At 42.7% G+C, this 12,897-nt stretch overlaps 1 protein-coding gene across 1 annotated transcript in view; it reads left to right on the top strand.

The window, feature by feature from the left end:
* The window catches only part of GAB3 (GRB2 associated binding protein 3), a 61,378-nt gene that overhangs the window by 36,415 nt on the left and 12,066 nt on the right, over positions 1 to 12,897 (top strand). Inside the window, exons 5-8 of the mRNA XM_068533164.1 lie at positions 6,463 to 6,518; positions 6,996 to 7,215; positions 9,382 to 9,463; positions 10,460 to 10,562. Of these exons, the coding sequence (XP_068389265.1) occupies positions 6,463 to 6,518; positions 6,996 to 7,215; positions 9,382 to 9,463; positions 10,460 to 10,562 (461 nt within the window). The remainder of the gene's footprint in view (positions 1 to 6,462; positions 6,519 to 6,995; positions 7,216 to 9,381; positions 9,464 to 10,459; positions 10,563 to 12,897) is intronic.

Raw genomic sequence — 12,897 nt, 5'->3', positions numbered from 1 at the left:
TTCATCAAAGATATTGGCCTGTAATATTCTTTTTTTGTAGTGTCTTTGTTTGGTTTTGGTATCAAGGTAATGGTGGCCTTGTAGAATGAATTTGGGAGTGTTCCATCCTCTTCAATTATTTGGAATAGTTTGAGAAGGATAAGTATTAGTTCTTCTTTATATGTTTGTTAGAATTCCCCTGTGAAGCCATTTGGCCTTGGAGTTTTATTTTCTGGGAGTTGTTTTTTTTTTTTTAATACAAATTCATTTTCACTACTAGTGATTGGTCTGTTCAAATTGTGTGGTTCTTCTTGTTTCAGTCTTGGCAGGTTGTATATTTCTAGAAATTTTCCAATTCTTTGGCATGTAACTGTTTGTACTCTTCTTTTATGATTTTTTAAATCTCTGTGGTATCAGTTGTTATTTCTCTTGTTTCATTTATTTTGTTAATTTGGGCCCTCTCTCTTTACTTCTTGGTGAGCCTGGCTAAAGGTTTATGAATTTTGTTTATCTTTTCAAAAAAGCAGCTCTTGGTTTCATTGAACTTTTCTATTGTTTTTTGATCTCTATTTTATTTATTTCCTCTCTGATCTTTATTATTTCCTTCCTTCTGCTGACTTTGGCCTTTGTTTGTTCTTCTTTTTCTAATTCTTTTAGGTGGTAGGTTAGGTTGTTTATTTGAGATTTTTCTTGTTTCTTGAGGAAGGCCTGTATTGCTGTAAACTTCCCTCTTAGAACTGCTTTTGCTGCATTCCATAGATTTTGGAGTGTGTGTTTCCATTTTAACTTGTCTCAAGTTATTTTCTGATTTCCTCTTTGACTTCTTCATTGACCCATTGATCTTTATTAGCATATTGGTTAGTCTCCACACATTTGTGCTTTTCCTATTTTTCTTTCTATAATTGATTTCTAGTTTCATACCGTTGTTGGAAAAATACTTGATATAATTTCTATCCTCTTAAATTTGTTGAGACTTGTTCTGTGGCCTAGCATGTGATTTATCCTGGAGAACATTCCATGTGCACTTGAAAAAAATGTGTATTCTGCTGTTTTTGGATTCAATGTCCTGTAGATATTAAGTCCAACCAGTCTATTGTGTCATTTAAGACCACTGTTGCCTTACTGAGTTTCTGTCTGGATGATCTGTCCATTGATGTCAGTGGGATGTAAAAGTCCCCTACTATTATTGTGATACTGTCAATTCTTCCTTTATGTCTGTTAGTATTTGCTTTATATATTTAGGGGCTCCTGTATTGGGTGCATATTTGTTAATGAGTGTAATATCCTCTCTTTTTATCGATCCCTTTATCATTATATAGTGTCCTTCTTTGTCTTTTGTTACAGCTTTTGTTTTAAAGTCTGTCTTGTCTGATAGAAGTATTGCTACTCCCACTTTTTTTGTTATTTCTGTTTGCATGAAATATTTTTTTCCATCCCTTCACATTCAGTCTTTGTGTGTCTTTAGCCCTGAAGTGAGTCTCTTGTAGGTAGCATATTGAAGAATCTTGTTTTTAATCTGATCAGCCAGCCTGTGTCTTTTGATCGGAGCATTTAGCCCATTGACATTTAAAGTAATTTTTTTTTTTAAAGAGCTATTCTTTTTTTTTTTAATTAATTAATTTTTTTTTGGTTGTGTTGGGTCTTCGTTTCTGTGCGAGGGCTTTCTCTAGTTGTGGCAAGCGGGGGCCACTCTTCATCGCAGTGCGCGGGCCTCGCACTATCATGGCCTCTCTTGTTGCGGAGCACAGGCTCCAGACGCGCAGGCTCAGTAGTTGTGGCTCACGGGCCTAGTTGCTCTGCGGCATGTGGGATCTTCCCAGACCAGGGCTCGAACCTGTGTCCCCTGCATTAGCAGGCAGATTCTCAACCACTGCACCACCAGGGAAGCCCCTAAAGTAATTATTGATAGATATGTATTTATTTCCATTTTATTACTTGTTTTCCGGTTGTTTTTGTAGGTCTTCTCTGTTCATTTCTTCTTCTTTTTGTGTCTTCCCTTGTGGTTTGATGATTTTCTTTAGTGTTATGTTTGTGTTCCTTTCTTTTTAGTCTTTGTGTATCTATTGTAGGTTTTTCGTTTGTGGTTATCATTGGGTTCATATATGTTGACCTATAACTGTATCTACTTGTTTTAAACTGACAGTCATTTAAGTTCAAACAAATTCTAAAAGATCTACATTTTTTACTCCTTTCCCCCACATTTTGCGTTTTTGATGTCATATTTTACATCTTCATGTCTATCCCTTAACTCTTTATTGTAGTTATAGTTGATTTTATAATTTTTTGTATTGTAATCTTTGTATTGGCTTATTTAAGTGGTTGATCCTCAGTCATTACTATATATTTGCTTTTCCTAGTGGGATTTTCCTTTTCCTATAGATTTTTCCTTCTTTTCTGCTTAGAGAAGACCTTTTAGCATTTCTTTTAGGATAGGTTTAGTATTGATGAACTCTTTTTGTTTTTGCTTGTCTGAGAAGCTCTTTATCTCTCCTTCGATTCTAAACGATGATCTTGCTGGGTAGATTATCCTAGGTTGCAGGCTTTTTTCCCTTTTAGGACTTTGAATCTATCACTCCACTCTCTTCTGGCCTGCAAAGTTTCTGCAGAGAAATCAGCTGATAGCCTTATGGGGGTTTCCTTGTAAATGACTCTATTTTTCTCTTGCTGCTTTTAGAATTCTCTATCTTTAACTTTTGCCATTTTAATTATGATATGTCTTGGTGTGAGTCTGTTTGGGTTCATTTTGTTTGGGACCCTCTGTGCTTCCTGTACCTGGATATCTGTTTCCTTCTTTAGGTTTGGGAAGTTTTCAGCCATATGTTCTGCAAATACATTTTCAATGCTTTTCTCTCTCTTTTCTCCTGGAACCCCAATGAAATGAATTGTTGGTATGCTTTTGATAGTACCTAGAGGAATGGAGTTTTTTATATGCTTTGATGCAAATCAAATTAGACCCCTTTGGCAAAGAAGCTTCTGGTCTTCACGACTTGCCTTGCCCTGGTAGAACTACTTCTGAGTGAGCTGGTGAGGGGTATGGGAGCACCCCAAGCTAAAATGCCACGGATTCTCAGTGTTCTTACCAGATGTCCAGTAGTTTTTTTTTTTTCAATAAATCCTTCCCAATATAATATACAACAATTTTGTTGTATGCTTTGGGTAAATTTTCAGAGTCCCCAAATAGTTGTGCTTGACTTTTTAAAAATAATTTTGTACACTTGTATCATTGTTTTTTGGGGAACGGCTTTTCTGAGCTCCTCATTCAGCCATTCCAGTAATACCACCTTCCTCTGTATGCTAATATTTTTGTGGGGTGAAGTAGAAAAGAATAGCTTTATTGCTTTGCCAGGCAAAGGGGGCCAGAGCAGGCAAATGCCCTTAAAACTGTGTGTCCCAACTTGGAGAGGGTAGTGAGAAGTTTTACAGTAATGGTTCAAAGAGGGCGTGACGTTTGCTAATATTTTATTTAGGATTTTTGCATTGTTAATCATAAGTGATATTAGTCTGTACTTTTCTGATATATTTTATGTTTATCAGGTTTAGCTACCAAAGTTATACTTGCCTCATAAAAAGAATTAGAAATATTCCTTGATTTTCTAAACGCTTGAACAAATTTGTGAAGCATTGGGACTGTCTGGTCTTTGAAGTTTTGGTAAAATTGTCTGTTGAAACCATCTGATCTTCGTAACTTTGTCTATTTTATTCTTTGGAAATTTTTTGTGTCAATTTTGCTGTAGTGTATTTTTTGGAAAATTATCCATTTCATCTAGATTTTAAAATTTGTGTAAAGGCATGCAGAATTGTCTCTTTTTTAAAAAAAATTTCCTCTGTTTCAATGATAATTTTTTCCTTGTCAATTCTTATTTTGCATATTTGTGCCCCCCTCTTTTATTGATTAGATTGGCTAGTGGGTTGCCTTTAGGTTAAATATTTTCCCCAGGAAACCAAGATTTTGGTTTTTTAAAATTAATTCCACTTTTTCTCTGTACTCTATTATTTTTTGCTTTTATCTTTATGATTTCTTTTCATTTTCTCTATTGTTCTTTTTTAGCTTTGAACTGGTTATTTAATTCATCTGTTTCATTCTGTCATTTTTATCGATATAGTGTTTTAATAGATTTTACATTCTGGGTAGAATTGACCATTTATTTATTCCGGGTACTTGATGGGCCCTTTCAATATTAGACTTGAGTGTTACTTTATTTGTGGACCTTTTCTTGGATTATGATTTCAGTATTTTGTAAAATTAATTTTTATTGGAGAATAGTTCTTTACAATGTTGTGCTAGTTTCTACTGTACAGCAAAATGAATCAGCCGTATACATATACATATGCCCCCTCCCTTTTGGACTCCCTTCCCATTCACATCACCACAGTGCATTGAGTAGGTTACCCTGTGCCATACAGTAGGTTCTCATTAGCTATCTATTTTACACATAACATCAATAGTGTATATATGTCAATCCCAATCTCCCAATTCATCCCACACCCTGCTTCCCCCTTGGTGTCTATACATTTCTTCTCTACATGTGTGTCTGTATTTCTGCTTTGCAAATAAGATCATCTATACCATTTTTCTAGGTTCCACATATATGGGTTAATATGTGATATTTGTTTTTCTCTTTCTGACTTACTTCACTCTCTGTATGACACTGTCTAGGTCCATCCATGTCTCTACAAATGACCCAATTTCATTCCTTTTTATGGCTAATATTCCATTGTATATATGTACCACATCTTCTTTATCCATTCCTCTGTCAATGGACATTTAGGTTGCTTCCATGTCCTGGCTATTGTAAATAGTGCTGCAATGAACATTGGGGTGCATGTATCTTTTTGAGTTATGTTTTTCTCTGGGTATATGCCCAATAGTGGGATTGCTGGGTCATATGGTAGTTCTATTTTTAGTTTTTTAAGGAACCTCCATACTGATCTCCATAGTGGCTGTATCAATTTACATTCCCACCAACAGTGCAAGAGGGTTGCCTTTTCTCCACACCCTCTGCAGCATTTGTTGTTTGTGGATTTTTTGATGATGGCCATTCTGACTGGTGTGAGGTGATACCTCATTGTAGTTTTGATTTGCATTTCTCTAATAATTAGTGATGTTGAGCATCTTTTCATGTGCTTCTTGGCCATCTGTATGTCTTCTTTGGAGAAATGTCTATTTAGGTCTTCCACCCATTTTTTGATTGGGTTTTTTTTTTGATATTGAGCTGCATGAGCTGCTTGTATATTTTGGAGATTAATCCTTTGTCAGTTGCTTCGTTTGCAAATATTTTCTCCCATTCTGAGGGTTAGCTTTTCGTCTTGTTTATGGTTGCCTTTGCTGTGCAAAAGCTTTTAAGTTTCATTAGGTTCCATTTGTTTGTTTTTATTTTAATTACTCTAGGAGGTGGGTCAAAAAATATCTTGCTGCGATTTATGTCAGAGAGTGTTCTGCCTATGTTTTCCTCTAAGAGTTTTATACTGTCTGGTCTTAATTCCATCAATCTCCATCACATCTTTCTGAGCTGGGAGTTATTCTCTTGCTTTAAGATGATGTTGACTCTTCAGTTTATTTCTCAGAGGCAGCCTGGCTTTTCACATGTCCAAGTTCTAGGAAGACACTTTGCTCCGGTCCCCACGTGCTGAGGGCCCTTTTTGGCGGTGTTCCCCGCCACCAGCCACCATCTCCTCCCGTGGGCTCTCGCAGTCCGGGGCCCCTGACTTTCCTCCTTCTCCGCTTGCTCTCTCTCAACATGAGCCAGTGCTCATCTTCCTACTCTTTGAATATTGAGAGTCTCTAGGATTTTATAATTAAACTTTTCTCAACATTTACAACCTAGATCATCTCCTCTACTCTTAGGTTTTGACTGCCATCTCTAAGCAGGTCTCATTTGAATCTAGGCCCATATATCTTGCTACCTTCTGGACATCTCCTATTTCAGTTCAACAGTTATTCTAAATTTTTACATCACACTGTTTATGTCACATCCGTCTCACAAATGTCTGATCCTGGATTCATCCAGCTCTCCTCTCTCTCCGGATCTGTACCTGAGGCGCTGGCTCTTGCTTCAGAAATTCATGGTCACTGATTCGCGCCGCTGCTCTGCAAAGGCTATCGCTCTTTTATTCACCCCGTGCTCCTGCTCATCACAAGGGCTATTTCACGCCTGCTCTCCTCTCCTCAAACCTCCAGCTCTGCCTCTACCATCTCTAAGTGCAGAAAATTCACGTAACAAATGCAACGAGCATTTGTTAATTACTTGCTCTGACTCTCCCCAGTTCACAGAGAGAACTGGAGCCATCATACAGCAACCTCTTCAAAACCTGGTCCGCTTTCCATCTGCGGGGGGAAGGCGTTCTGACTGCCCAGCTAGACTCAGTAGCAAGTCTCTCTCCCTCTCTGGAGCTGCACACAGGGCCCTGAGGTGCATAGGTACTTGGAGCCTAGTATCAACTGATGTTTTCCGCATTTTTCACCACCCTGCTTGTTTCCTGCAGGTGATGTAGAAGGCCAATCTTTAAGACACCGAGATAAGCGGCTAAGTTTAAATTTGGTAAGTTTGGTACTTGAGTTTCTTTAAGCCTCAATTTTTACCAAAAAAAATAGCCTGACCTATTTATGTTCCCATGATGTCTTTTGAGACAGCACTGTGAATCTCTGAGGACCCTTCCAGTCTCCCATTAAGGCTAAAACTTGTCTGGGAGCTACTGGACTTCCTGTGCTGTGAGGACCCTGCCAGTTCTAATGGTCCAGACGCTTCCCCGAACTTGGGGTACCTGCTGAAGTCATCACATGATACTTAAAGCATTTGCATAAATTCATTAACCTCTGTCTTCCAGCATGAGATCTAGGTGAGTCATCACCTACCTCACACGATAAATCCAGAGGCAGAGCTTGAGTTAGAGGTTTGTCTGACTTTCCTAAGAAAGTTCAAAGTTATTCTTGGATAATCTGCAACTGAAATGCCACGTGCAGCCGAGGCTGCCCCCTGGAAGCAGTTTCCATGGCTATTCTGTGCTTTGCCTTGCAGCCGTGCAGGTTCTTCCCAATGTCCCCTCCGGCTTCCACCAGCACTGAGGACAGCTACGTGCCCATGGGCCCCCAGGCCATCGCCTCTGCTCTCGGACCCCACTGCAGCCCTGACGACTATATCCCAATGAGCTCAGGAAGCATCTCCAGCCCATTGCCTGAGCTCCCGGCGGACCTGGAGCCTCCCCCCGTGAATAGAGATCTCAAGCCTCAGAGGAAACGTAAGTCACTTCCCCAGGCCTGCTGTGTGGGACTGGGGAGGAAGGTCTGGTGGCCTTGTGGAAAAGCTTCCCTCCTGACCGTCTCTGGGAAGGGGACACTAGAGAAACCAGCCCAGAGGCCTGGGAAGCACAAGGGCAGGGAGAAATGGCTGGGATTGAGTGGGGAGGGCTGAGGAGCCCTGCTGCCCCAGATCGTCAGGATAAAAGGAACCGGGGGACTTGCAATCACTGTGGCCCGGCAAATGCAGCCTCCAAAGCCAAGTTCATTCCAGAGGACTCATCTTCGGCTGCTTCCCTGACAAAGTCCCAGAAATAAGTGAGGATGGGTGGGAATGGAACCCACCTGGCCTCTCTTTGTTTAGACAGCACTTAAATGTAATCACAGTGTCCACCTTGTGTAAGGCAGCCAAGAATGGCCTTTGACACTGATCCCTGAATGTAGACCTGGTCGTATGCCACGTCGCTCAGTGCCCTGCTAGCGCCCGGCAGAAGAGGTGTATGGGGCAGGGGCACGTGGAGGTGAGCGGCAGGAACAGGCAGGGAGGAGGGTGAAGAGGGGATAAGCAAAAGCAGGTCAGAGTAACTTGCTAACTTCCTTTTTCGCTCGTCGTCACCTGCCCAGTAGGGCTGGGCGATTCCAAGGCAATACCTGGCACCGTGACCGCGACCCCTGACACTCTATTGGCTCCATCGCCACCTCTACTGCTTCAGGTGGCCACGCCCAGAGCTGGAACTAAGTCATCTGCTTATGCCCGGTCCGCTCCAGCCTCCCCCTCTTCAATTCGAGTCAAATCACATTTCTGGGGGAGGCACAGATGAGGAAGCAAGCAGGGAGAAAGATATGTCCAAACCACCTGGAAGAAAAAGTAGAGTTATTCAATAGGTACTAAATAGGAGAACAGACCCTGTCTCGTGAGCTTTAGAGGAAATAGCCATTCAGGCTGGTCAGAAACCATTTCACAGGAACCTGTGACTTTGAGGTAGATACTGTTATTTTGCTCAGTGACTTTCCTGTAGCAGCGCTGTGCAACAGAACTTTCTGTAACGAAGAAAATGTGGCTGTTGAACAAGTGAAACGTGGCCAGTGCAACTGAATTTTTAAATTTTATTTAATTTTAATGCATTTAAATTTCAACAGCCACATGTGGCTAGTGGCTACCACGTTGGATGTTAGAGCTCCAAAAGACCTAGTGATGGAGGCGCAGAGATTTTGGATGGACGTGTGGTTGTGGATTAATGGGGACGCGTGGGCTGGGGGGAGCTGGTTCTTATGCGCGTGGCTCCGGGGATGGAGCCTGCGGCCCAAGCAGCAGAGGCGGGGGGTGAAGCCAGGAGGCGCTGCTCGGTGAAGCCGAGACCAGGGTGCATCACAGCCGGGAGAGACCTTCTCCCCGGGGGCTACACGACGCATATGTCCTTTCCAGCTCAGCACCTGGCGGGTCTGAGGCTCCTGGGAAACTGATTGAGCAGCACGAAAGTCACTGGCAATAGGGAGCGGAGTTAAATACTCTCCACCTGTGTGGCCTAGTGGAGGAAAGAGCTAGAAAACCAAGCTGGTCAAGGCAGCACTAGAGGAATACGCTCACGACCAACTCAGCAAGGCCGGCTGCTGAGGCGGATGCCAAGGCTACTGCAATGAACAAGCCAGAAAACCCTGTGCTCCCAGAACGCGGTTGGCCTAGAGCCGAATCAGATCATCACAGCTGAATGTGGCGTCACGAAGTGGGCGAGCGCTGTGAAGCGTAAGCACAGGGACTCGGGACAGCCCATGAGCCGGGCCTTATCTCGCCTGCAGGTCAAAGAAGGCCTTCCTAAGCAGGACATGTTGAGCTGAGACCCGAAGATGACTCTTAACTAGGCAGAGAGATGGGGAAGAAAGGTACGGTTGCAGTTTGGGACACCTAGAGCCACGCCTGACAGTGACTTCTCAGTAAGTGTGTAGTGACTGGATGTAAGCCCAGCTGCTCACGTGGCCACTGGCTCGGTGGTTGTCCCCTCTGCTCCCAGTGAGGCAGGGAAGGGTAGGACAGCGAAAAGCGCCATCATCACCAGTACTGCTTGTAAGTAAACGTGGATCTGATGGAATGGCATAGTTTTATAGTCTTCAGTTTCTGGCCTTGAACCCCTGAGAACTTACCATGTTGGTTGTCATGTGTTATCTTGTAGCACGGTCACCTCCCCTGGACCTGAAAAGCCTCTCAACCATCCGGGAACACACGTCTCTCACCAGAACCCGCACTGTGCCTTGGTGAGTCTTTGATTGCTCACAGGGGCCTCATCTGGTGCACTCCCAGCGTTACTCAGGCCTTGGTGGTTAAAGGTAGTCGAAGCCCACTCGATCTAGCTTAAGCCGAACGAGGGATGGGATTTATTATCCCGAGCCAGAAGTGTTTTGTAGGTCACAGAGGAAGGACCATAAGTGAATCTCCCAGGACAATGGGATCGGGAACGAGAGTGCTGCTGGGAACCTCTCTCTCACGTCTGCTTCTCTGTTGCACAATCCTCACGGCCTGAGATAGCTGTCCCTTAGATCCTTATTTACATGCTACAACCCTAGTACCAACAGAGAAAGGTTCTTTTTCAATCCCAATTCACATGGACTCAGTAGACAAACCCCCAAATGTATCTGCACTCTCTCATCTCACCTTGTAGCAATTTCAGTCCTTGTAGGAATTTCAGAGTCCTGAGCCTGGCCTGGGAGTTTCTTAGTTCACCCTATATGCCGCAGGACACAATGGCTCTGTAAAGCAGAATTCTGCAGTGAACTACATTTCCAGAGAGAACTGCAGAGCCTTGGCCTCTGCTTCTAACTTGGGAGTAGGATGAAAGTGGATTCGTAGTCTTGGTCTCATCCTATCAAAGGAATGACCACACTTCCTTACTTTTCCTGGTTGCTTTGAATGGAAACAAGAGCCTCAAAGGAGCGTTTTTGTTTTGTTTTGTTTTTCTCTAAATGATATGATGCCTTGGTCTCTTTCTAGAAAGCTCATGAGCTGTGTCACATGGAGGGCCTGGAAAAAAAATAGTCTTTGAGAATTGGGAACCCTTTGCCCCATAGCAGGACGGCAGCTGCGGGGTAGTCTCTCTCCTGGTTCAGGAATTGCTTTGGCCAGAAGGAAGTTGCATGGGGAAGCGGGGGCGAGGGGCGAGGGCCGAAACCCCAGAGGGGCCATGTCAGTTCTTGGCTGGCTTTCAGAGCAGCTGTAAGACATTGCTTTGACCTCATCTATATTTCTGTTCTTAGCAATCGAACCAGCTTTCTCTCTCCAGAAAGAAATGGTATTAATTCTGCAAGATTTTTTGCCAATTCTGTTTCCAGAGAAGAGGAACAAAGCTACATGCAAATGGTAATCCTATATTTTTCACACTCTTCTTATTCTTCACCCCAATCTATATTCTTATCAGTTCATTGTAAAGGAAACATAGCGTTCAGAAAGTCCCGTAAGATCTTAAAACAATTACTTGACTGTAATACCAGCTTACAGTGTTTTCCAGACTGGGAACAAGTTGTTATGAAGTCGGTTTTCTTTCCTGCAATATTCAGCTCCTCGTACCATTTTGAGGCCACAGTTTTAAGTATACCCAGGGCTGCAACGTGTAATGGGAAAATGGAAATGCTAGCAATTCTTTTCACCATGGCTGGGATATCGTGTTTGACCCCAGTAGGTTTGTAGCTCCCTGGATGCCCAGAGTCTAAGCTGTGAAAACTCACACATTGGATGTTCCCTTCCACCACACCACCGGGTAGCCCTGCTCTGACTGCCTCCGAACCTTTACCAAAGATGAATCACTTAGAGTCCTGTTGGGAGGGTGGCCCAGTGTCCCAGGTCATGGATGGGTCTAGTCTCTGGAGACTCCTGGTAGAGTCTTTCTGTGGCCCAGAGTGCACAGAGACCCGACATCTCGATCCTTTGATGAACGATTTATGGTTCAATCTCTCCTCCTGCCCTCTGTTGTCCCTTCCATTCTCTCTACTTTGGATTCTGTTGAGAATGGGTTACTGAAGAGAAAGAGGGTCTTTTAGCACCTCTGGCAATTATCAGGCCCTTTAGCCAGATCTTTAAAATGTAGGGAACTCTAGAGAGAATCTCTGTTTAAACTATGAAATTTTGAAAAAGAGATCTTAGAAGGACAGTGTTCAAGGCACTGAGACTATATACTTTCGAGAAGAGAACTCCGCCTTCCTATACGTGACAGTAACAGGCATTTAAAATTCTCAAAACAGTCATCTCCAGTGAAGCAGCAATTAAATGCTTCATTTTGCCTTTCTATTTGACAGATTAGAAAGTGCTGTGAGTACCCATATGCAGGTGGAAAGTGGCTCATATCCAGTCTGCTGTGGTATCCCCAATATTTTTCACACTTAGTAATGGCCCTTGGGAAACTTCTAGAAGAAAACACTCTTATAAAAGATACTGCCCAGCTGTGCTTTGTCTCCAGAGAACAGAGAAGGGAAGTGAATCTATAGCCTCATAGAAGCAAGTGCAGAGTCATTCCAGACACTAGCAGTTATTTCTGATCTTTGAGGTTGTGAGAAAGACCAGTGTTTCGTTAACAACATAATTCAGGATTGGTTTCTTGCCTGTTTATAATCATTGATTAATGACTGTCTCTGTACATTACTAGGCAATATGACACAGTAGATTAAGAGCCCAGAAAACTGGCTGAAGGAAGGTAGCTCTGAGGGAACCACCACATAAATGAATTTAAAGCCTAGCCCATCTCATTCAGTTGTGTGTTTTAAATTCAGTAATATGATATTTTCAAATGACTTTGATTTACATTATTTCAGTTGTTCCACAAAACAACCCATTTGGTAGACAGAACTAATATAATTCAGTTTCGATTTTGTACATAATCATATGCATAATTTTTTTCTCTTTGAGGACAAGTTCTTATCTGAATGTAAAAATTTAGGCTAGGGGCTGAAATACAAGTTTTGTTTTATTAAAGTCACCTATCCTTCTTTAGCTACTTTATTTTTTAATGAAATATAGTTGACGTTCAACATTTTGTTCGTCTCAGGTGTACTACATAATGATTGACATTTGCATACATGAATGAAATGATCACCATGATAAGTCTAGTAAACATTTGTCCCTCTATGACACTACAATATTATTGATCCTGTTCCTTACGCTGTAGAGTACATTCCCATGGGTTACTTATTATATAATGGAGGTGTGTACCTCCAAATCCCCTTCACTTATTCCGCCCACTCTTCACCCCCTCCCTTATGGCAACCACCCATTTGTTCTCTGTATCTATGAGTCTGTTTTCATTTTTTGTTTTTGGCTTTTTTTTTTTTTTTGGCTGCGTTGGGTCTTCATTGCTGCGCGCGGGCTTTCTCTAGTTGCAGTGAGTGGGGGCTACTCTTCGTTGTGGTGCGCGGTCTTCTCATTGCGGTAGCTTCTCTTGTGGAGCACAGGCTCTAGGCGCATGGGCTTCAGTAGTTGTGGCTCGCGGGCTCAGTAGTTGTGGCTCGTGGGCTCAGTAGTTTTGGCTTGTGGGCTCTAGAGCGCAGGCTCAGCAGTTGTGGCGTGTGGGCTTAGTTGCTCTGCAGCATGTGGAATCTTCCTGGACCAGGGCTCGAACCCGTGTCCCCTGCATTGGCAGGCGGATTCTTAGCCACTGTGCCACCAGGGAAGCCCCTGTTGTTTGGTTTTTGTTATTGTTTTGTTT

Source organism: Eschrichtius robustus, chromosome X (genome assembly GCF_028021215.1).
Source record: "Eschrichtius robustus isolate mEscRob2 chromosome X, mEscRob2.pri, whole genome shotgun sequence".
In the NCBI taxonomy this organism is placed as follows: Eukaryota; Metazoa; Chordata; class Mammalia; order Artiodactyla; family Eschrichtiidae; genus Eschrichtius; species Eschrichtius robustus.
This window is presented reverse-complemented; position numbering and strand designations above follow the sequence as displayed.